Source organism: Meriones unguiculatus, chromosome 1 (genome assembly GCF_030254825.1).
Source record: "Meriones unguiculatus strain TT.TT164.6M chromosome 1, Bangor_MerUng_6.1, whole genome shotgun sequence".
Taxonomy (NCBI): domain Eukaryota; kingdom Metazoa; phylum Chordata; class Mammalia; order Rodentia; family Muridae; genus Meriones; species Meriones unguiculatus.
In genome coordinates, this window is record NC_083349.1 from 181,388,460 (window position 1) to 181,413,060 (window position 24,601).

A 24,601-nucleotide genomic window follows, 5' to 3' on the forward strand; every position below is an offset into this window, starting at 1 on the left:
ACCTTTGACATTCTCTTCTGGCCTCCACAAGCACTTGCACTTGCACACAGGTACACACACATACACACACACACACACACACACACACACACAATCTTAAAAAAGAGATCAGCAAAGCATCCTGGGAACAAATTACAACGCTCTTCTAAACTTTTCTCAATTTACAATGTATAGAACAAAGAGAACGTATTTCATTCCACTCTAACCCCTAAAGAGTTTAAAAAAAAAAAAGAAAAGAGTGAGGAATCCAAGGTCAGAGTCACCACCCTGCTGGCCAGTCCTTACCTCTGGAGATCTCCCTCCTAGAACATCTCAGTCAGAGAGAAAAGCTACTGACAGAAAGCCGGCCAGTGACAAACTAGGCCCCCTCATTCTCACAGCCACCTAAGGTGGACTCTACCACTATGTGGAGACCTGACTTGGGGAAACGGAGGTGGGCGTGGGTCAAGAATCCTATCTAGAGTCACAGGCTTAGAGGGGACAGAGAGGGGGTTGAGCCCGGGATTATATTTCATGTGCCCTTAGGACTATGGTAGGAAAACGCACAGGAAGTTTCTCCCACTGGACTGTGAGCAAAACTGAGCCTGCCTGGCCTGCTCAGCCCTCCCACCAGCCCAAGCGTATTGGCAAGCAAAATCCTTCCCACGCTGTATTTATAGAAAATTACAGACTCCTGACATGGCTAATTTGCTCACGTGCTGGGGGCTTGAGGGAGAGAGACAGGCAGGCTGAGGGCTTTGTTCTCTGGGGCCTTTCCTGAAGCAGTGGTTAGCAGGGAAATTATACATCCCTGGCTCCTAGCTGATCGTCGTCTACAGATGGCCATTAATTCTGAGTGTGGGGCTGCACGTGCCGCTGCCCTTCAGGGCAGATAAACTTGATGCCATTGGGATAATTAAAACTTTCAGGATAATCTGTGGCCTATCCGGTATTTATAGTACTACACTAGTTATCAGAACTAACGGAGAGCCACTGCGTGTCAACAATTAGGGACCGGGTGGACAACTGGGCAAAGCCTCAGCTGGGCCCCAGCAAAACAGCTAGGGAACTCAGACTGAGACCCGTGGTCTCCACCCAACTTGACTTCTCAATAATGAACTGGGTGAATCTTGAAAATAACAAAGTGAAAGAATGACAAGATAAGCCCCGCCACTTGGAAAATCCTGGTAGGACAGTGAAGTCACAAACAGGGCCCACACAGCCTGACAGAGGCTAGTCATATGATTTTTCTGGGGACCCTGGGAGGCAAGGAGGAGAAGCAGCTGACTGGGTGGCAGCGGCAGACTGTGGGCACAGACCTCCCTGAGAGCGTCACTCTAGTGCTGTGTGCCTCCACGAAGGGACAGTGCAGAGCTGTGGAGAAGACTACCTACGTATCAATGGGCAGGAAAGCCTTCCCAAACCCCAGAAGGAGCCTGGATTCTGTACAAGGGCCACCTCACCCACCCTCAGAAGAGTCCCCTCAAAGCATGCGCACTGCCCATGAGCCTGGATACATCTAGGGAAGGGAATCAGCAGATAACCTCAGCTCCAGCCTGCAGGTGATGGAGCAGAACTTGAAAGCCAGGTCGTCTCATCAGGGGGCCTTTTGGGTAGTTAATGTATCCTCAGTTACTGAGTGAAGGTAGGGCCTGAGCACTAGAGCAACGCAGCTCCACCTGCTCCCTCCCTGCTGAGCTCGGAAAGGGCCCCCCCAAAGGCTTTAGGCCCCACTTCCTAAGAAGCCTACCTGGTTGAGAAGTTGCATCTTGCTGGGCTCTGCAGCAAGCCCAGCGTTGGAACTCGGCTGGACTAGCCCCTGCCTGAGGTCGTTGCTTGGCTGGCACTGTGCTTGCTGAGAGGCCTCCTGCCCAGCAGGGGCAGAGACCCCTTCCTGAGGATGCTGCAGCAGCTCTGGTTCCCAAGGCAGTAACCCGGGATCCCTCTCTAGAGTGCTGGTGGCCTTGGGTTCACCCTCACTAGACATCCTGGAAGACTCCGCGGCTATGCAACAGACCATGCCTGCGACTTCTTTGCACGGCATTTCCTGCATGTTCTCAGGCAGCCCCAGGCCCTCTAGCCGCCTGGAGATCTTGACCATCTGCAGGATGTGCTGGTAGAATCTCTGGTCCTCAGAATAGTCTTCGCTCTCGGACTGCTCCTCGGCAGAGCTCTGCATGTGGGACAACTGTGGCACCAGGAAGGGGCAGAAATGTGTATCTCTAGGCCCTGAGCCTGACTGGCCCATGACAGGAACAGACCCCTGGGGACTCTGAAGGTCCCAGGGGAAGTTGTTTACCTCACCTAGGATCTGTGAGCCCAGGGGTGAGGCGAGGCTACTACCCCCCTCCGCTACTGCTATCGGAGTCAGCCCCAGCCACACTAGGCTTCCCGTCTTCATTGGCAGGCTCTGGAGACTCGGGTGGACTATTCCTGTCTTCATTGGCAGACTCCCCTGAAGGGGGCTTTGGGACTGGTTCTGATGCCAGGGTGTCAGGTGGCATCGGTGGGAGTGCCTGTGGTGAATCCTCGGCTGAGGCCTCCGCAAGCTTGGGAGTGACAGACTCTGTTTCCTTGCAGCTCCCTGGGGTGTCCTTGTTGACAAGCTTGGAGACCTGTCCCATCCACGGTCCTGGAGGCTCTCTCCTCCACCTCCCCCTGCCCAGGTCCCCACCTTCCCCAGGAATCCCCTGCCAGCTCAGGTCTTCGGCTGGGCTGCTCTCTAGTAAAAACAGCTTGCTCTTCCTGGCAGGCAGCACGTGGTCAGATGAACAGAGGGACAGGGAATGCTCCTCCTCAGAGGATGGCAAGGGAGCGGGGCTCTGACCTTTGTCCCCTCCGGGGCCAGTGCAGCTCAGCGTAGCTATGCTGTGACTGTGGTGCTCCCCGAGCAGATGCAGGCCTTTGGAAGCTTCGGAAAGCTTGGAGTGGACAGGGGTGTGGCTCCTGCATTCTGACACATCCTGCCCATTCTGGAGTGGCTCGGCGCTCTGAGCACCCCCAGGGCCGGCTTTCTGCTGTCTGCTCCTCAATTCCAGCTTTTCTATTTCGGAGTCTGAAAATCCCAGGTAGATTTTCTCTGTTCCCTTCTGTGCTGACTCCAGACCCTGCGGGTCTCCTAATTCTGTCTTGCACTGGACGGGAGGCCTGCCTAAGATTTTCTCCACATCAGCAAAGATCTGGTGGGTTCGCGAAGCTTGGCCTTTGGAGAGTGGCTGCAGCTTGCCAGGAAGGGCACCCGTGAGGGGCCACGGTGTGTCGCCCAGCAAGCACGGGCTCCTCCCTTTCTTAAAGGAGGCCTCATTTCTAGCCTGCACCTCTTGATCTAGGTCCAGATCGGCAAGCCCAGGTGCTGGGAGAGGGGACAGGCCACGGAGGAAGGAGGAAGGAGGCAGAAGTCCCTGCTCAGGCTGTGTCTCCTAGATGGGTATATAAACATGCAAAGAATGCTAAGATTGACCCCCTGCCGGAGCCTTGCCACCTCAGCCCAAGGCCCACAGCAGAAAACCACCCTCCTTAAGGTAAAGCAGGAATCAGGGAGAGAAAAGAAAGGCCAAACCCCCTTAGGCTAAATATATGCCCTTTGCTAGGTTCTAGTTCCAAGACAGAGAGAGACAGAGACAGAGTCAGAGAGCAAGAGAGCGATCAAGAAAGAGAGAGAGCGCAGTATGAGTGACAGGGAAGAGAAGCAGGGCCACAGGTACACCAGAGCAGCCTGTCTGTTTCTATGCTGGGCTCCTACAGAGCAGCCATGAAGACACCACAGTCACCTGGAAGACACCTGTAAACTACAGCCATGCGATCCATCCCTAAGCTCCCCTAGCCCTCAGTTTCGTGATCAGTGACTTGTATAAAAGCCTTATCAAGGACTCCCAGAAAGGTCCTGGGAGGAAGAGAGGAAGCTGGGGAAACTCAGTCAAGTGCCTTCCACCACCAGCACAAGTCGGCACTGCTTAAAGACATTCGGTCATAGAACCTTGGGGCCACAAGAAAGCCTCAAGACAATCAACACCCCATGCAAAGACACCAACCGGCCAGCTGGGAGCACACATTTCCAGAGGGTCCAGGGAGCCCATGGGCTTCGGGCCTGACCACTGGACAAACTCAAGCTTGAGGTGACTGGCCTGGGCCCTCACAGTCCCACAGAGGACCCGAGGCTGTCCAGCCATCCTTCTTTCCTAGAACTACCAAAGGTGCCCCTTCTAACATGGAGCTCCTGGGATTCAAGCACACATCCAAAGCCACAGCTGTCGCCCAAGCCCACCTTGAGTTCGGGCTGGAGCCTGCCAGACGCCAAAATATCATTTTAGATTATCCTGGGCTAACGAAAGTCCCAACATCACTTTCTGCTTTTCAAATACATGGTAGTATTGGAAAAGTCTAAGATTCAATTTGGAAAGCGCCGGTCTTCATTCCCGATAGGATCGGGCTTCTCACCCTGTTTCTCAGACCTGTTTCTCAGCTTTATGTTTCTCGGGACATAAAGCTGGGGGCTGCAAGGGGTGCAGAACAGCCGCAGAACATGAACATGATGAAGGACTGAACGACTTAACAACTGTTCAAGGCCAGAACTGACCTCAGGGAAGAAGTGGGTTTGGGCATGAGGCTCAGCAATAGAATACCTGCCTAGCCCGTGCATGTGTGGCCCTGGGGATCCTAGGGGCTAGGGGGCGGTGCCAGATGAGACCCCAAATCAAAAGGACAAAACAACTGGACCACTGAGAGTTGAAAGAGTCTTCCAAATGCTCCACACAGGGCTGAACCCAGCTGCTTCTTCAGGCTGGCTGCCCCATGTGTGCATGAAGGGAACAGTCTGCCCTGAACCACAGGGCCTTACTTTATAAGGCTCTCACTAAGCTCCTCCTGAAGTAAGGGTGATGGCTTCCACCTCCCACAGGGACACATAAATAATGGGCAGAGCCCTCAGAACTAAGCCCAGAAGCTACTGGAGACCAAGTGAGTATGATACAGTTTAACTGCTGTTACCCTGCGCTAGCCAAGGACACTGGCCACAAAGACCATGGCTTTATCAGTTACAGGTCAGCCTCAAACTTGTGATCCTCCAGACTCAGCCTTCCAAGTACTAGGACTGCACACATGCAGCACCAAGCCCAGCTTTTCTTTTAAAACTTGAAGATAATTTTAAAATGATGAGCCCACACCAGGGCAGCCTGAGGTCAACTCAACCACTCCTGTCTCTGTTCCCCACTTCATCAAATGCAAAACACGGACCTTGCCCCGCTGAGCTCACCTTGTCACGTAACTCGTGCTTCCCAAGGAGAGAGAAGGAATTATTTACAGAAGTAACAACTGTGAGAGGCTGAAAGAAAAATCTACCAGGTAAAATGAGACAATGTCCTGCCCCTAATTCACCATTGTTTTAAGCCCTGGAAGGTCACCACACCTCCTTGGGCTGCAGCCCTGTCTAAGTGCTGGCCTTAGGCTTGCTTACCAGGGGACTTCTGGAGGTCTCTTTGTCCTTCTTGTTTTTCTTTTCCTTTTTCTTTTTCTTGTCCTTTTTCTTAAAAGCCCCAGGAGCCAACCACTTCTCCCGTTCTTGGATCACCAACTTCCGATAGTACTCATCACATGGATGGTCCCAGATGGACTGCCCGGTGTCAAAGTTGAAATAGTAAAGGTCACCTGTAATGTTCTGGCTAGGGGTGAGCAGAGTTCAGAAGTTAGTCCCTTCTAAGGTCCAGCAAGAGCAAAATTCATTTAAACAGAACAAACATTGGGATATATAAACTAACTTATAGCAACAAAGAGTTGGTTTTTTGTTTTGTTTTGGGTTTTTGTTTTGTTTTTCGGGTTTTTTGTTTGGTTGGTTTGTTGGTTTGGTTTGGTTTTTTGCTTTTTGGAGACAAGGTTTCTCTGTGTAGCCTTGGCTGTCCTGGACTCACTTTGTAGACCAGGCTAGCCTCGAACTCACAGAAATCCACCCACTTCTGCCTCCTGAGTGCTGGGATTAAAGGTGTGCACCACCACCCATCTCAGACAGTTATTTTTAAAGTGTGCTAAACATCAAATTTGACACTGAACAGTAAATAAATAAGGAATTGAAAAATAAACCTAGGAAATTACCCAGAACACAACATGAAAGAGAAGGTGGAATTTTTAAATATGAGAAATAAATTCATGGAGGATAAAGTATGAATATTCAAAGTTGCCACAGTAACTAACTTTCTTTCTTCGTTTTATTGTTTTTCTAACACAAGCAACAAACTTCCAAAAGATTTCTCAAGGAAAAGAGACACCTGAAAATAAACTAACTTTTTTTTTTTTTTTTTTTTAATGAGGCTGGAGAGATGTCTCAGTGGTTAAGAGCACTTGCCATTCTTGCAGAAGATCGGGGCTCAGTTCCCAGCACCCACATGGCAGCTCAAAACTGTGTGTAACTACAGTTCCAAACTCCTGACACCCTCCTTTGACCGTCTCAGGCATCTGCAGTCACAATGTATATACAGACAAGCAGGCACCCACATACACATACACATACACATTTTTTTAAATTATGTTTCTCTATACAGTATTCTAGGCACAGTATTTCCGGTCTGAGACAGTGGAGGAGGTCCACCCCTCTAATCTCAGCACTCAAGATGTGGAAGTTGAAGGGCCAAGTTCAAGGTTGTCATCTCTTTCAATCTGAGAACTGACTAATTTACAAAGTCGGTTCGGGCTACACGGAGAGACTCGAAGAACAAAGCAAAGCAGAAAAAAAAAAAGCTGAATAGTCTTAATATCTCATAGGGGCAGGGATGAGAAAGGGTCTCATTACGGAATTTTGGCTGGGCTGGAATTCCCTATGAGAACCAGGCTTGGCTGGCCTCAAACTTACAAGAATCCTGCCTTTGCCTCTTGTTTTTGTGCACTTATCCACACACAGATTAATTTTAATTGTAGAACTGGATCTGAAGTTAAAACTCCCTCCCCCAAATAAGTTCTAGGACCAGATGATCACAATGGTAAATGCTAACAAATATTTAAAGCAAAAATAACTGCAATCCTTGTCTAATAAAATTGTCCATAAACCTGAAGAGGAAAAAAATTCTCATTCTATGAAGACAACAATAACATGGCAGAAAACAAGATAAAGACATTATGAGAAAATGATGCTATAGACCAGTTTCCCCCATGGACACAGATGCAATAACAACTAATGTGATTTTAGAAGATCAAACCCCATAAAATATAAAAAGGATCATACATCATGACCAAGTGGAGTTATCCTAGGAATATGAACTTTGGTTTAACGTTTGAAAATCTGGGTCAGAGAGACGGCTCAGCTGGTGAACATGCTTACAGCCAAGCCTGAGGACCTGAGTTCCCTTCCAGGATCCCACATGCTAGGAGAGGACCAACTCTCACAAGTTGTCCTCTGACCTCCATACTCAGAAGTGCTATGATAAGCCCACACTCACACACCCGAATAAATACACAGATATGTAGGTAGATATAGATAAATAAATGTAATTTAAAATTAATTAATAAAAATAAATGAAAATCAATAAATTTGACTATTAGAAAAGACTGAAAAAGAAAAATATGGATGTAGAAAAGCACTGGATTGAATCCGTCTATCCCTTCTCCAATTCTCAGGAGCCACAGAAGAAACTCCCCTGGTGAAGGTCATTTACAGGAAGCCTACAGCCAACAGCTACCTGATGATGAAAACTGAGAGCTTTCGCCCTAAGGAACAAAGCAAAGACATCCGCTGTCTCTGCCTCTGCTTAATGATGCTGAAGGCTCTGGTCACTAGGCAGCAGATTAGAAAGGAAGAGGCAGAAATACCTTTATTCCGAGGAGACAAAATCACTTCTGTAGAAAATCCTACAGAATCTTAAAAATAAGTAAATAAATAAATAAACCAGTAGGCCTGACATAATTGATTTTGGCAAGGTTGTACAGTGCAAGATCAATATCCAGAAACCAATTTTACTTCTCTATAAAAGCAACAAACAATTGGAGACTGAAAATACAGCATTTACAAAAGCATCAAACATGAACTACTTAAGGACAAATCTGATAAAGAAAGGCAAGACATGTACACAGAAGCTATTAAACATTTCTTAGAGATATTAAAGGAAACCTAAATAAATGGAAACAGATGGTGTTCATAGGCTGGAAGATTCAATAGCACTTAAGATACCTATTCTCCTCTAATTGATTTATGTGCAATCCCAATCCAAACGGTAAAGTGACAAGACAAAGTTTAAATTCACAAGGAAATGACAGAACTTAGAATGAGACTTTGAAAATGAGAACTAGGGGCTAGAGTGGTAGCTCAGTGTTTAAGGACTGGCTCCTTTTCAGAGGACCCAGGTTCAATTCCCAGCATCTACATGGTGGCTCATATCCATCTGTAACTCTAGTTCCAAGGGATCCAAGTCCGTCTTCTGACTCCTCAGGCACCAAGGATGCATGTGGTACAGACATAGATGCATGCAAAATATCCATAAACATTAAATAACTAACAATAAGAAGAAATGGGAACAAGATTGGAATACCTACCCTGAAAGATTTCAAGACTATTTTGTTGTTGTTGTTTTTGGTTTTGGGGTTTTGTTTTGTTTTGTCAAGACTTATTATAAAGCCGTATAATAAGAAAGAACAGCACAAGACATATGACTACATCAATGGAAGACAGAAGGAAATACAGAAACTCATTTCTTTTTTAAACATCTGTGGGTGTTTTGTCTGTGTGTATATGTGCATCACATGTGCCTGGTACCCTTGGAGGCCAGAGGGAACATAGAATCCCCTGGAACTAGAGTTATAGACCATGAGTGTGCTAGGAATCAAACCTGGGTCCTCTGGAAAAGCAGCCAGTGCTCTTAACCACCTAGCCATTGCTCTAGCCCCAGAAACGGATTCTCTTATGCATGATTAGTCTCAAAAAAAAAAAAAAAATCTAAATGTTCTTTAGTATAAGAGGGTTTTTTGTTTGTATGTTTGCTCGTTTGTTTGTTTTAGAATGTGATACACCTGAAGTAGGGACATAGTTAGGTTATAGAGTGCCTGGGTAGCATGCACTGGCTCTATGTTCCAGCCTCATTAACATACACACACAAATACACACACATGTAAGACGTGGCGTGTCTAATAAGACAAAGTATGTAACTGCTAAAATAAAAAGGTAAGGTAGTGCGATGATTAGTTAGTTTTAAACATCAACTTGGCCAAAACCTAGAATCACCCAGGAATACAGTCTCAATTGAGAAATAGAAATAAAAATTCTAGATCCAGATCCAGTTGAGCTACGGCATGTCTGGGGGGGGGGGAATTGAATTGAATTGACAGTAGTCCATGATGTGGGTATCATCACTTGCTGATTTGGGGCCTGGTACTGTATACGAGGAGAGAGGAGAGTGTGGTAATGCTTGACTTTAATCAGCACTCCGGAGACAGAGGCTGTGAGTTCAAAGCCAGCCCGGTGTGCACAGTGAGTTCTAGACTGGCCATGGTTACACATTGAGACTGTCTCAAAACAAACAAAGGCAAAGAGAATGGCTGGGTAGCAAGTCACACAGATACACCGTTTCTGTGTGTGCTTGGCTATGGATATGATGTGAACAGCAGCCTCAAGCTCTTGCTCCTGGACTTCTCAACGTGACGGAGATGGACTGTCACCTAGAACTGCAAGCTAACACAAAGCCTTCCTCCCTGAAGTTGCTTTTGGTTAAGGTATTTTATCATAGCAACAGAAATGAAATTATTACAAGAAGACAAATTAAGCATGATGGCATATGCCTATAATCCCAACATTCAAGAAGCTGAGGAAGGAGGTTCACAGGTTCATAGCCAGCCTAGTCTACACAGTAAAACCTTGTCTTAAAACAAAACAACAGCTCTCGGCCTTAGCGCCATCTTCCTTGCAACTCCTGCGCCATGAGAGCGAAGTGGCGGAAGAAGCGAATGCGCAGGCTGAAGCGCAAGAGAAGAAAGATGAGGCAGAGGTCCAAGTAAATGGACTTGGCACCACGAAGGCTGCAGAAGTGAAGGATGCTGAAGGCCAGGACGCTGGTGCAAGCTGTCGGCCTGGGACCGCCCCTGTGGGCAGTACCGCCTCTGATGGCCTCTGGAACACCCTCGCCGAGACCACCCGAGCAGCAGGCTGCCTTCCCTGCAACCGGAACAGCCCCGCTCGCCTTCTGCCCTGGACCTTTGTCATTCTGGACTAGTTCTGTTCGCTTGTGGCCAAGTGTAACTCGTGTACAATAAACCATCAATCTCGCTGTCTGAGCTGAAGAATCAAAAAAAAAAAAAAAAAACAAAAACAAAACAACAGGGGCTGGAGAGATGGCTCAGTGGTTAAGAGCACTGACTGCTCTTCCAGAGGACCTGAGTTCAATTCCCAGCAACCACATGGTGGCTCGCAACCATCTATAAGGAATCTGATTCCCTCTTCTGCTGTGCATGAAAACAGACCACTCATATACATAAAATAAATAAATAAATCTTAAGAAAACGCAGCGTACCTATAATCCCAGCATGAGCAAGAGGATCAGGACTTCTGGGTCATCTTCGGCTACAGTATAAGGTGAAGGCCAACATGAGACCTTATCTCAGAAGAAAAGGGGGGGGGGTATACATCTGTAATCCAAGAACTCAGAAGACTAAGGCAAAAGGAACAAGGCTGTCTCAAAGTGAGAGAGAGAAAGACACATCTGTAATCCAAGAACTCAGAAGACTACGGCAGAAGGATTCCAAGTTTAAAACCAGCCTGGGCTACATAACAAGACTGTCTCAAAGAGAGAGAAAGAGAGAGAGAGCTAGACCTACATATTATACTGGCACAGAATAACAGTACATACAATGTAACAGTTATGATTACAACAGTAAAACTACAAGTGGTGTGTGTGTGCGCGCGCATGTGTGTGTGTGTGTGTGTGTGTGTGTTAAAAGTTCTAGAGGAAGTAAACCAATTGAGGACAATTACCCTTGAAGAAGAATGGAGTAAAAGGTGACATGTACAAATAACATTTAATGATTTATGTTATTTTAGAAAATAAAAATGGTTCATGTTCTCTCTATAGGACAAGAGAGTGTCAGCCACACTAGCAGGTACATGGTGGCAGCTGGCACAAGGCCTGGCACACAGCTGGCCCTCCACCAGCCAGTTCCCCACCTTCCATCGGAAAGGGCACTGGCACAAAACAGAAGGCGCTATCTTCCAAACACAAGCTTGAGTTCTCAGCACCGGGAATACTGTCGGAAGCGCTAACAGGTTTCCTAGAGAAAGATGCGAAACTGGAGCTGGTCCAAGGACAGGCAGCTAAAAGAGCAACAGAATGAGGAGCCTGTCAAGTGGGGAAAGCTGAAAAGAGTCTGTGCCTTCAGCTGAGGAGACTAAGGTGGATAAGCGCAGCCATTTTGAAGTTCAGTCAACCCAGCTAATGGCTTGGGTAAGAAAGGGACAATTACCTAGCCCACCAAATGCACCTTCCCAGCTGAGACAGCGCCCCAAGGACACCCCAGGACTAGTTTAGGGTAAACTGGAAACCCTACCCTGTAGCAAGAGGCAAACTCAGTATCACAGCTCCAGGGAGACAACTCGGCCGGGGGTCTGCACCGGTGATGAGAGAGGAAGTGAAGGCAGGAGAGAACAGCCATGCAGCGCTCAGTGGTGCCACTGTGAGTGGGGGTGATGCGGTCTTCAGGAGTAGGGAGCTGGCAGCAGTGACCGCGCCTTATTTCAGCTTCCCCTCCTGGGGCACTGTTTTCTCACTGTAAACCACTGCTTCTCAGAGATCACCCGAATGAGTTCTCTCACAATCCAGACAGCTTCGAGGGAATTTTACAGTATCAACGAACCCAAGGGCATGAAGCCAGGCAAGAACAGGTTACACAAGTCCTGGACAAGGGGGTAAATGCATAAGCCTGGCCGCCTGAGCTCAGCTAACCCGGAAGCCAGGTAAAGGCGGAAGGAGAGGGTCAACTCCACCAAGCTGTGCTCTGATGTACACTGTGGCACACATACCCCCCCCACACACACAGGCACACAACAATGATTTGAAGAAGAAAAGATTACGCTACACAAATTCAAGGACAGCAGAGACAAGGATGGTTGCCAAGGGAGACAGAAATCTTTTTTGCCTAACTAGTGTGGCCTCGCTACAAACTCCTTTGGCCTTGGCATCAATTTTAGATGTATTGAGGAGATACAGCCATGGCTTTTTCTGTGTAGGTACGTTCTCATACGTGTACTGATGCACGCATGCGTGCATACATGTGGTGGCCAGAGGACAGGTGCAGGCATTGTTACTCAAGAACCATCTCCCTTGCTTTTAAGGCAGTCTCTCGCTGGCCTAAAGCTCACCAAGCGTGTTGGACCAGCTGCTTAGCAAGCCCGAGGAATATGCCTTCCCAATGCTGAGATGACAAGTGCCACCATGCTTGGCTTTTTAACAGTACATGACTTTTCAGGCACCAAACTCAGGGCCTCACGCTTGCAAAGCAAGCACTTTACAGACTGAGCCATCTCCCCAAACCCCATAGGTGTCACTGTGTGTGCATTCCACCAGTGTGCAAGGACCAACAAAGACCCGTCCTCAGTGTGGCAGGACTGAGCTAGGGTGGCAGCTCTGTGGTCTAGAGGTACATTCTGATCCTACCCCAAGGACCTTCAAGTCAGCCTGCTCAGTCCTGAAACAAGAGGTAACCTGCAGAGTCATAGCACTTTTGCCCCTGAGCGCTAAAATTCATCCCCGGGGTGTGGGGAAATGGCTCATGTAAACTTAAAAAACAAACAAACAAAAAAAGCCAGGGGACTGAAGAGAAGACGTGTGGTTGAAATTGTGTACTGCTTTGGCAAAGGGCCTGATTTCAGTTCCCAGTACCCACATCAGGCAGCTCACAACCTCCTGTAACTCTAGCTCCAGAGGATCCAGCACCCTCTCCTGGCCTTTATAAGTAACTGCGCTCACATACGCATAAGTAACGTCTTAGTTAGGGTTGCTACTGGTATGGTGAAACACCAAGACCAAAAGCAATGTGGGGAGGAAAGAGTTTATTTGGCTTATGCTGCCACATTGTAGCCCATCACTGAAAAAAAAAAAGCAGGGCAAGCAACCTGGGAAGCACTAGCTGATACAAAGGCCAGGGAGGAGTACTGCTTACTGGCTTGCTCCTCATGGCTTGCTATATGAAAATAGAACCCAGAACCATCAGTCTGGGGTGGCATCACCCACAATGGGCTCCCCATCAATTACTAACTAAGAAGATGCCCTATAGGTTTGCCTATAGTACTGTCTTATGGTGGCATTTTCTCCATTGAGGTTCCTTCCTCTTGGATGATTTTAGTTTGTGTCAAGCTGACATAAAACTAGCCAGAACAAATCTAAAAGAAAAAAAAAAAAAACAGAAGCAAAAACAAAAGAGGGGGCTAGAGAAGAAGAGAAGATGACTCAGCAGTTAAAAGCACTTGCTGCTCTTGCAGAGGACTGGGGTTTATTTCCCAGCAGCCACCTGGTGGCTCACAACAGTCTTTGACTTACAGTTCCAGAGAATCTGATGTTGTCTTCCGCAGGCACCAAGCGCATACACGGTGCACAGAAAAACATTTATACACTTAAAATAATACGACAGGCATGGCATATCTGATCTACACACACATACACATACACACACACCATTACAGTCCAGAGCCAGGTCCCTCTACCTCTGACACATCAAGTTAGTGACCCACTGCAGTGACTTACCATGGTTTCCAGCCCTTGGGCAATGGAGCCTCAATACCCTCCCTCGCCAGCCACATCAGTTCTGGTTCCTTAACGGGGTCAATACCAATCACTCTGGCAAAGTCAAGGATTTCTGTAAGAGAGAAGGAGGAAAAAGAAGGAGGGTAGGGTTAAGAGAGAGAAGGATGGGGAGCGGTGAAAAGAAGCAAAATTCAAACAATTCTTTCCCAGATTTTCCTTCACTCTTCAAGTTTTCTTCAATGATAAAATATGATTTCTCTAAACATAAATAGTAAATATATAGGACTAAAGCTGGATGTGTTGGTACAAACCCATAATCCCAGCCCTTGGGAAGTAGAGACAGGAGAATCAAGAGTTCAAGGTCATCTTCAGCTCCCCAGTGAGTTAGAGGCCAGCTGGGCTGCTAGAGACTATCTCAAAAAGCTTACACACACAAACAAACATACAGAACACTGTCCTTACATCACAATTTATAAATGCCATCTGGATCAAGTCAGGCTACCTCCAAACTTCCACAAATATAATCTGAAGCCACAGCTAACAGAGAGTGGGGAGGCCTCAGGAAGGACCCGAAACCACAGCCGGAACCATCCAGGATGAGGGCAGGCTCACCAGAAGATAAGCACCAGAGAGATTTACAAGAGCTAGGCACCGATGCCCTCTAGCCCTGAGTGAGTTCCACCAACTCCAGATCACTGAGCTATTTAAGGACCCTGCAAACACACAGAACATGAGATGATAGTGTGCGTTGTGATGGTGGCATTCCGTGAGCCACCGCAGCAGACAGAAGGCAGTGCCTACGTCCCTGAGGGGACAGGAAGGTACCCAGCTGAGGAAGCAGATGATACTCGGGTGGCCTCTTCCCCATCTGGTGAGCCCCTCTTCCAAAATTTTACTTTTACTCGATTGTACTATATATTTTGGACTCTACTTCTGCTCTGCTCCCGGATTCAAACAGTGAGGAGGGTCCTTTGCCAGAGGTCTGGAGGACTGAGGAGACCTATGTGTGATGCTAAGAGCAATCTCATATTTAGGGAAGAGGATAGGTGATATGTCCATTTGAACACTGGTGGCCACAGGAATAATGAAATACATATCCAGGCTTGAGTCTAGTCCAGGCTACACAGGTATCACCAATATGCCATCTCCAGGTGATATACCTGGGAACTAGGAAATAACACTTTTCCTAAAGGATCAGCGGGCACTTAACTGGCCAGAAAATGACTTCAGTGAATAGCTTCACCTTTTTTAGTTCTTTGACACCGGGTCTCAATGAGAATGTCCTGCCTCAGTTTCCCAACTACATATTACAGGCATAAGCCACCACGCACAGTCTGGGGACTGCCAGAAACCAACAGGGCCACATAGCTCAACTGGCAAGGTGGAAGAGCCATGTCACAAAGAACCCTGAAACCTCACTAAGGGTACTGCATATGTGGAAGGGCATTGGATCCAGCCTAGAAAGGACCCACTTCTTCCTGTGACCACTGCTGCTAGGTGGGACACAGACAGACAAATGCAGGCACAAGAGCCGAGAGCTGAACAGGAAACCACCGAGGCAGAGAAGGTGGTGCGGCTCGGGCTAACGCACCAGAAGCTAGACCTCAGCAGAAAATTTTTATAATAGATCCCTAGAAAAACCTTTATACAAACCAGGTGAGGTAGCACATGCCTGTACCTCTAACCTCCCATCTTCCTTCCCACCACCCCCAATCCCTGGTCCCCACCCTCCCACCTGAGCTCCAGAGGTGGAGGCAACAGGACCTGCCAATGTCAGGCCAGCCTGACCCTGTCCAAAAAACTAAAAATAAAGAAATCCTAGCATTCAGGTCACAGAGGCAAGAGGATCTCTGTGAATTCTATGCTTGCCTGGTCTACACAGCAAGTTCCAGGGCAGCCAGGGGTGCAAAATGAGATAGAAATCAAGCATCCTTTCCCCAAAACGTTCAGGTTAAGATTTCAATTCCTGGGCTCGAGAGAGGGCTCAGAGGTTAAGGGCACCAGTTGCTCTTCCAGAGGTCCTGCGTTCAATCCCCAGCAACCACATGGTGGCTCACAGCCATCTATTATGAGATCTGGTGCCCTCTGCTGGCATGCAGGTAGAACACTGTATACATAATAAATAAATAAATAGATAGATAAATAATGGACAAATAAACAAATAAATAAATAAAGGATTTCAATTCCTTTTTGGTCTGGGGGTATTTGCATAGACTTTACAGGTCAAGAATCCCTCCTCAAGGGGCTGGAGAGATGGCTCAGTGGTTAAGAGCACTGTCTGCTCTTCCAAAGGACCCGGGTTCAATTCTCAGCACCCATATGGCAGCTCACAACTGTCTATACCACCAATTCCAAGGGATCTGACAACTTCACACTAATGCACATAAAATAAAATTAATTATTAAAAAAATAATAATAATCCCTCCTCAAAATGTCTCACCCATAAGGCAAATTTGGAGCATTTTGCATTTTGGAAGAGGTGAGGGACACACATCTTGAATTCCAGAAACAAAGAAGCAATGAATGGTGGTCCACATGTGTAATCCCAGCACTTAGGGTATGGAGGTACAAGGATTTAGGAGTTCAAGACCAACCTGGGCTACATAATGAGATTGTGGCCAGCTGGGCTTAAGAGAAAGGAAGGAAGGAAAAATAAAGAAAAGAAAAATGTGTGTATATGTACACACGCGTGCGCACACACACGTACAGCTTAAGCTAAAAATTGAGATTCTGCCTCAAAAAAGCAAAGACTGAAAGTCAGTGGGCAAGGTGGCTCAGCAAGCCTAATGACCAGAATTCCATCTGGTGCCCACATGGCAGGAGAGAGCTGACTCTTGCAAGTTGTCCTCTGACCTTCACACAAACGCTGTGTATGCAAACATAGGATAAATAAATGTAAAAACAAAGAAAGTTTAAAGTCATTCAAGAATAGCACAAAAAAGAGATACAATATTCTTGAAAGGAAGACTTCACAAACATTGCAGTCCCCTCTGAATCAATCCAATATTCATCACCATTCCCCCTAGTACCAACAGTCCTCCCAAACACGGACAGATAATTCTAAAGCCATGGGGTGATGCAACAAACAAGATGGCCAAGAAGACCGGAAAAGCTGACACGTGGCTAGACAGCCCAACGGGAGAGAAGAGATGACCCTGGATGCACACAGCAGTAGCCAGGCCAGTAAGGAGATGAGCCATCCCCTTAATGTGCACGGCGAAGAAGCGTACACCATGCTACCCTCCAGTACACAGATGTTTAAAAACTAACTAGCAAATGAACATGAAGAACATAGGCAATTTTAAAACTTGGACATGGCAATCAGCAAACACAGCAGGCTATACACAAATGGTAAGGTCTCAACTGTGCTCCTAGATTCCCAAGAGGTGCCTGCTCTTACCCCTTGCTACCCAGTCCGCAGACCACCTGCACTGGAGGCATAACTGTGTCCAGGTCCACAGTTCTTCAGGATGTCAAAGCGAATGTCAGCCCACGAACACTGTACCCCTCCACAGAGGGTGGAGCTACAGGGACGGCCCCAACCTCTCTAACAGACAGGGATAAGGACAGGCCCTGATTCAAAGAGTTACTCTGGGGTTGCTTTTTGTTTTTGTTTTTGTTTGTTATTGTTGCTGCTGTTGCTGCTGCTGCTGCTTGAGATAGGATCTAGCCCTAGCTGGCCTAGAACTCACTCTGCAGACCAGCCTGCCTCTGCCTCCCCTTGTGCTGGGCTTAAAGGTAAAGACAGTACCCCCATACTCAGCTTGAGGTGCTGGTTGAAATAGAAATAAATACAAAGGTTTTAAAACAGAGAATAGAACAAAGTAACAAAAATAAATGCTACTTTTTTTCTTTTTGTTGTTTTAAGAAAGGACCTTAAACTCACAGCCTAGGGACTGTGAACCCTCCCTTATTGCCCCTTCCCCCACCCACCTCTGAGAGCTAACCCACCACACTTGGATTCATGAGACATGAGCACTAAACCCAGGGCTCCATGCATGCTAAGCAAACACGCTACCAAATGAGTCACAAGCCTTGTTATTTTTGCTGTTATTGAGACTGTGTAGCTCAGGCTAGCCTCAAACTCATTCTGTAGCCCTGGCCTTGAACTTTTAGCAATCCTCCTGCCTCAGCCTCCTGCCTCCTGAGTGCTGGGATTATAGGAAGTGCCAACATGCCAGCCTTAGCTTGTTTTGAAGACACTGGATTTACTTAACATATTTCACAATATCCCCTATACTACTCATTTAAAATCAATCTGATCTCCAGGATCCACAAACATTTTCTATAAAGGGTCAGCTAGTAACTACTGTAGGCTTTGAAGGTTATAAATCTGTCACAATTATTTGATACTGCTATCACAACATGAAGACGACCACAGATGACACGGAAATAAACATGGCTGCCTTCCAATAAAATTTTATTGGCAAAAAAACAGGCAAGGTGCCAACTTGGGCCCAAAGGCTACAGCTTGCCAACCTCTGATCTAACCCAAATATATTAAGCAGCCCTGTGCACGGACCAAATCTGTATTGGACGAACAAAAGCAAACCAGGGGGCTGGGCTTAGTGGTTAAGAGCACTGGCTCTCTTAAGGACCAGGGTTCAACTCCCAGCATGCACATGGTGACTCACAACCAGCCATAACTCCAGTTCCCAAGGATCCGATGCCCCCATCCCAGCCAACTCAGGCACACGCGTGGTTAACAGATATGCATGCAGGCAAAACAACCATACATATAAAATAAACTTTTAAAAATTGCTTAAGTAAATCAAATATAACATCTGCCTTCAAAGAACAATTCCAATCCACCAGCTTCTCACCTTGCTCACTGGGAACGTAGGTCTCATCAGAATCCTCCTCCAGAACCAGCTGGTCACCCAAGAGGATGGGTCGTCTAGCCATGATTCAGCCTGGCGGAACTATCTAGATCCCAGATACCCTGTCCAAAGAGAAAAATCAGTGAGCAGACTGGAAGGGATAGTTGAGCTAGGTAACAGAGCATCTGGGTCACACCAGACAGACCCTGCCAACCAGAATGGCTGAGGATCCTGCCTCGAGCTCAGAGCCTCAAGGCCCCTGGGTAATTCCCTGACATGCCTCTGCCCAAGGTTATGGAACACACGCTGCACCACAAGAGATCTTCAAGCCAGGCTCCCTAAAGTGTTTAGCTTGAAGACTGGATAGTTCCGTGGCTAAAAGCACTGGCCACTGTTCCAGAGGACTGGGTTTAATTCCCCAGCACCCACAACCTTCTGTAACTCCAGTGCCAGGGAATCTGACACCATCTCCTGGCCTCTGCCTGCATCAGGTACGCAAGTGGTGCGTGCACATAAGTGCAGGCAAATACATGAGATAAAAATAAACAAACCTCTAAAGAGTTTAACTCTGTCTCCCTCCCAAACAGAAGACTATCCCAAACTGTCAGTCAAAAAACCCCAGTGACACGGAAAACACAGACCGTCAGGTGTCAGCACACCCACGGCACAGGGAGGCAATCACAGTCAATAGTGACCCCTCCACAAATGCAGTTCGGGGCCAGGAGCCAGTGTGACTTCAGCACCTACTTTGAGAGCACTAAGACAAGGACTAAATCCACTGAAGAGTGAGGAAAGTGAGGGATTTGAGAAGAGGAAAATGATGCAAGGTGGCCTTTTATTTAGGACAGGTGCTCTGGTGAGACTGGCAAGGCTGAACTGGAGAAATAAGAAACTGGTGTCAGGAAAAGCACTTGAGAAGGTTTCCATCCTAGTGAAGGTTAATAGGCCTTAAACTAGGGCAGAAGAAGCAGAGGTGGAAAAGGGACAAAGACACAGGAACTGTTAGGCTTAGTGGGAGCATGGAGGAGGAAGAGAGGAGAGAGGGTCTGGATGGACTGGACTGTGTCCCTCTAAAACACTTAAGGATCTGACTTTATAAGAAGCAGGGCCTTAAGGACATAATCAACATTAAGTGAGGCCATAAGGGTGGGAGGGACCCTGACCTGACAGGATTAGTCTTCTAAAGTGAGAGAAATCAGAGTTCTCACTCTATCAAACGAAGACAAAGCAGAATGGTAGCCTTGTGCAAGGCATGAACCAGAAGGGAATAATAAGTCACAAATAAGTTTGTGAATTCCAGCATCCAGAACCATGAGAAAATGGATCCCTGGTGTTTAAGCCACCACCGATCAGCCCAAACTGACCATGACAGCCATCTGCTTTGAAGCCAGGTTTACAGTCCAGAGACACAGCAATGACAAGTTCTTAGCTCACAAGCTAGCGCTGTTCTGTACATAGACTGTATGTTGTTTGGTGTGCTTGTTTGCAGTGCTAGAGATCCTCACACAGTGTCAGGACTGTTCCTCTCTTCCCGTTCTGGACCCCAGGGTTCTGGTAACCTTCCCCACAGCAGCCCCCTTGCTGAAACCTACTGAAGCAGAGACAGACAGGTTGTCACAGCCCTCCCCACCTGGGTCGGCCACTCTAGGTGTGACCAGAACAGCAGGTCCTGGCCTCTCCTGCCCACTTCTTGAAGAACTCTGACTATTCCAGCTGAGACAGCAAGCATGCAATGACCCTCTTCCAGCAAGAAGCCACTCTTCTTACACACACACACACACACACACACACACACACACACACACTGCCCATCATAAAGGAGAAGGCTGGTTGGGCCTGCAGTGGAAGGTTCAGTAATAGCTGAGCCTGGTAACTTTTAATATTTCCCAGATCTTTAGACAAGGATCCCTGATAAACAACAAAGAACCCATCAAGACCTGGTACCATGGCCTTCTGTAATCATGACACTGATACCTTCTTTAGTACACCAGATCTCCAAGAAAACCAGAATGTGTCCTTCTCATTCTCATTCCCACCATACCTATCCAAGCATGAAGAAGGAAGGAAGGAAGGAAGGAAGGAAGGAAGGAAGGAAGGAAGGAAGGAAGGAAGGAAAAAACGAAGGAAGGAAGGAAGAAAGAAAAAAAAGAAAGGAAGGAAGGAAGAAAAAGAATTCCCTGCAATACCTAAGCAGAGAGGAAAGGCTTCCACCTCAGAAGCCAGACCACCCTTCAGACACAACACCCACACCTCTACACTCAGTCAGAGCAGTCAGAGGCAGGGAGGGCCTGAGAGCCACTCACTCTGAAAACCAGGGCACAGATGGGGTCACCTGAGTCGTTAATCCTCTTAATTAGAGAGAATCGTGGAGGAGAAGCAAAGGGCCACAGACTGAGAGGACTGACCCAAAGGCGAGCAAGCACTTCTCAAGCTGGGTCAACCTCTTCACACACTGCTCTGCGTCTGAGAAGTGTGGCCTGTCCCTACATCCCACCTGCAGAAATCAGCATCCAGGAAGGACCTGCTGTCCTCAGAGGGGGCAAAAAAAATTTAAAAAGCCTCAAATGCTGTTTGGTTTCTGTCAACTTGATGCAAACCAGTCACCTGACAAGAAGGAATCTCAACTGAAGAAATGCCTCCATCAGACTGGCCTGTGGGTGTGTCTGTGGGGGATTTTTTTGATGGATGGTTGGTGTGGGAGAGGCCAGCCTATGGTGTTCTGGACCAGCCCTGGACAGTTGGGGCCCCCTGAGCTGTATAAGGTAGCTACAGCAATGCTCCCTAATGCCAGCAATACGGAGGCAGAGGTAGGCAGGGCCTGATCTACACAATGTGTTTTCGGGATAGCCAGGGCTACATAGAGAGACCCTGTCTTATAGATAGATAGATAGATAGATAGATGGATGGATGGATGGATGGATGGATAGATAGATAGATAGACAGATAGATAAAATAAGGCAAGAAAAAGAACAGTAGCTGAGCAAACCATGAAGACTGAGCCAGTAAAGCAAGCTGGCACTCCTCCACAGTGCCTGCCTCTTCCTTAAGCTTCCTGACTCTTCCTCCACCTTGACCTGCCTCTGCTCATGCCTGAATTCCTGCCCTGATATCCCTTCATGATGGACTAAAAGCTGTAAGGCAAAAATTAACCCTCTTCTCCCCAAGCTGCTTCAATCATGGTGCCTTTCACAGCAATAGAGAGCAAACCAGGACAACTGAATAACTGTTAGCACCGTTATCTATATTTAATTACCTACAGGCCTGGAAGAAGGTGAAAAATCTGAATTTGTGGATTTTCCAAATTTCAGACAAATCTTCTGCCAGGAAAACAAAATAAATTATGGTTGGGCTACACCATACCTCTCCTTGCTTCAGAGAAGACGAGGCAAGGAGAGGCCAAGAGGGCAAAGACATGCCAGGCAGGAGAGGTGTGCAGGCAGTATTCATACTTCACTGACAGCTTGTAGAGGTCATGCATGCAATGGAAATAACATCTGTTGAGCACCTATCAAGTTTTCCTCTGGGCACTAGACATGTGATGGTGATTAAGCAGAGTCAGTCATCACTCCCCTGAGCAACTACCGCTTAGCCGGACAGTCCTAGATACCAGTACCAGTGCTAAACAAGGCGAGGAGACACAAGCACACCCAGTATCTCGGCACTTGGGAAGTGCAAACAGAATTCCAAGTTCAAGGTCATCCTTAACTACAGGAGTTCAAAGCCGGTCAAGGTGATATTAGGCCACGTCAAAAGAAAAAAGGAGAGAGAGAGAGAAAGGGGGTGGGGCCAGCACAATTGCTCAGTGGGTGCTTGCCACCAAGCCTAAAATTCTATGTTCGTTCCTCAAGTTGTCCTCTGACTTATACAGAGAGAAAAAGAGAGACAGAGAAAAAGAAAGTAAAGAAAACATAAAAGAGTATCATTTTGTAAGGAGCTAGATGTGAGTCTGAGCGTGATTAATGGTGCCTATCCTGAGACCTGGGGCGGGGGGTGAAGAGGTTCCTACTGACAGAAGGAAGCACGTTTTAACTAGAGAAGCAGCACCATGTGCAAAGGAAGGGGACACCACCAAGCAGGAAAGTAGAAAAGATGTTGCTGAGCAGGGAAAAAAGCAAAGCCATGCTGAAGATGTGGCCTTCTTCATAGAGGACTACCAACCCAAAAGAGCTTTTCCAGGACAGACTGAAATGAAGGCCATAGGGGAAGGAAATCAGAGTGGCCGGGGTTGCTGAGATGGCTCAGGAGTTAAAAGCACTCCGTGTCCTTCCAGGGGACCTAAGTTCAGTTCCGAGCACCCAGGTTAAATTCTGTGTTGTGTAGCTCGCAACCACCTGTCCCTCCCGCCCCAGGGATCCACTCACTGCTGCCTCTAGCACTGAGACCACAAGCACGAACCACCCTGCCTGGCTCTTTATAAGAGGCTGAACTCTGGTTCTCATGCCCACAGCTGAGCTATCTCACCAGCCCCCAAAGGCAGGAAATTTAAAGCAGGAGCACCATGAACAAAGGCAAAGCAGCGTGGTGGGAAGGAGTGGAGACTAGCACTTGCCTCTAGCATTTGCAAAGACTTGAGTTCAATCCCTAGTGCCACAAAACAACAACAGCTGGATAATGATTACTATCCCCGCTTCTCAAATAGAGACACTTCTAGAATGGAAGACAAGGAGCAGCTAAGAGGGGCTTGAGAAGGCTGAAGGTGTATGCAGGACTTCAGGCTGTCGCAGGAATTTCATTGAAGAGGCTGGAGGGATGAGGTTTACAGTTGCAAAAGGTGGCCCTGACTGCTGCAGAGAAACTAGTCAGGGAGGGGCAAGAACAGAGAGAGGGGCAGGAACAGAGACAGTTATTAAGCAAAGCCGAGAAACTATGAACCAAGTCAGCGGCTACCTGAATGAAAGGGGGCCAATCGTGAGGGTAGAAAAACGTAAAGTAGCAGGTCTTGCGTCTAGGTGAGGCAAGAGAGGAGGGAAAGCAGAGAGGAGTTCAGCCAGTGCGCTGTGATTTGGGGCGTTAGCCCAGAAGCCCATAGCGGACTGCCTAGAATCCGGGACGTGCCAAATGCGTGCTACGGATGGAAGAATGAATTCCCAGCGTAGACTGGGCTAAGTGACTGGGGAAGTTGTCCACTGAGGCAAGAAACGGCGGAGAAATTGATCTGGGGTCCAGAGGAGGTTGAAAACGATCCGCACGCAGATCTAAGCTCGAGAAAGAGGTATCTGGTCTGGCCGGGCAGCAAGTACTTCGCTGAGCAGCCGGTAACTGAAGCTCCAGGAGCAATCCGGGGCTGGAGTGCGAAGAGAAGCAAGCAGGGGCCTGCAGAGAGCTGAGCAGGCAGACGCGCGAGGGAGAGTCACTGAGGCCAACAAGAGGACAGCATATCCGGGCGGAGATTCCTGAATCAGTGCAAAGAAAACCCCAAATCTCTCTCTCCTGGCCAAACGATGCCAAACGCTTGGGATAGCCAGGAGTGCGTTGGGGGTGGGGTGGTGTGTAGATTCAGGAGAGGCCGCGCACACCGAGAGGGCTCTCCTCGCCCACCTCAGTTCCCGCGCAGTAACACCTAGCAGCACTTCAGCTCCCTGCAAATCCTGCCACGCCACCAAGGCTCCGAGGAGGTCTCACCTGTCCAGACCCGGGATTCCCGGGACGATGCCTCTGTGCCGCCTCCCTGGCACCACCCCGGCCTCCCCACTTCCAGGGACGCCGGGGTGTCCGGCTCCCGGCTTCCAGGGACGCCGGGGTGTTGCCCTGCAGGCACCAGCAACCACTTCCGGAAAAGCTCCAGCCTAGCAACTTAGAGTCCCGCCTCTACCAAGAGCCAATAGGTCACTGACTGAGAGCCCTGGCATTGGATTGGTTGAAGGTCCCGTCAGATCACGCAGGCTTTGCCCGTTGCATCATGAAAGTTGTAGTTCAAGATAGTGGATGCCTCCCGCCCCCCCCCCCGCCCCCCCACCCCGCCAAAAAGGGTTTAAAAGAGAAACCTGAATGTAGATAAGAAAATTTCTTCCACAGCAGAAAGGGAACATTCATAATATTAATAGTAACATACCACTCGGGAGAGAGGCAGGCAGGCCAGCCTGGTCTACAAAAGCGAGTCCA

The 24,601-nt window shown here is 47.9% G+C and overlaps 1 protein-coding gene across 2 annotated transcripts in view; it reads right to left on the bottom strand.

Annotated features, from left to right (window-relative positions):
• Positions 1 to 24,259, bottom strand: part of Cep164 (centrosomal protein 164) — a 63,203-nt gene extending 38,944 nt beyond the window's left edge. For both annotated transcript variants that reach the window (XM_021639752.2, XM_021639751.2), the window contains exons 1-4: positions 24,122 to 24,259; positions 18,503 to 18,621; positions 13,680 to 13,791; positions 5,432 to 5,636 (exon numbers count right to left, since the gene is read on the bottom strand). In XM_021639752.2, the coding sequence (XP_021495427.1) occupies positions 5,432 to 5,636; positions 13,680 to 13,791; positions 18,503 to 18,584 (399 nt within the window). In that variant the 5' untranslated portion in view covers positions 18,585 to 18,621; positions 24,122 to 24,259. The remainder of the gene's footprint in view (positions 1 to 5,431; positions 5,637 to 13,679; positions 13,792 to 18,502; positions 18,622 to 24,121) is intronic.
• Positions 24,260 to 24,601: the final 342 nt, after the last annotated feature.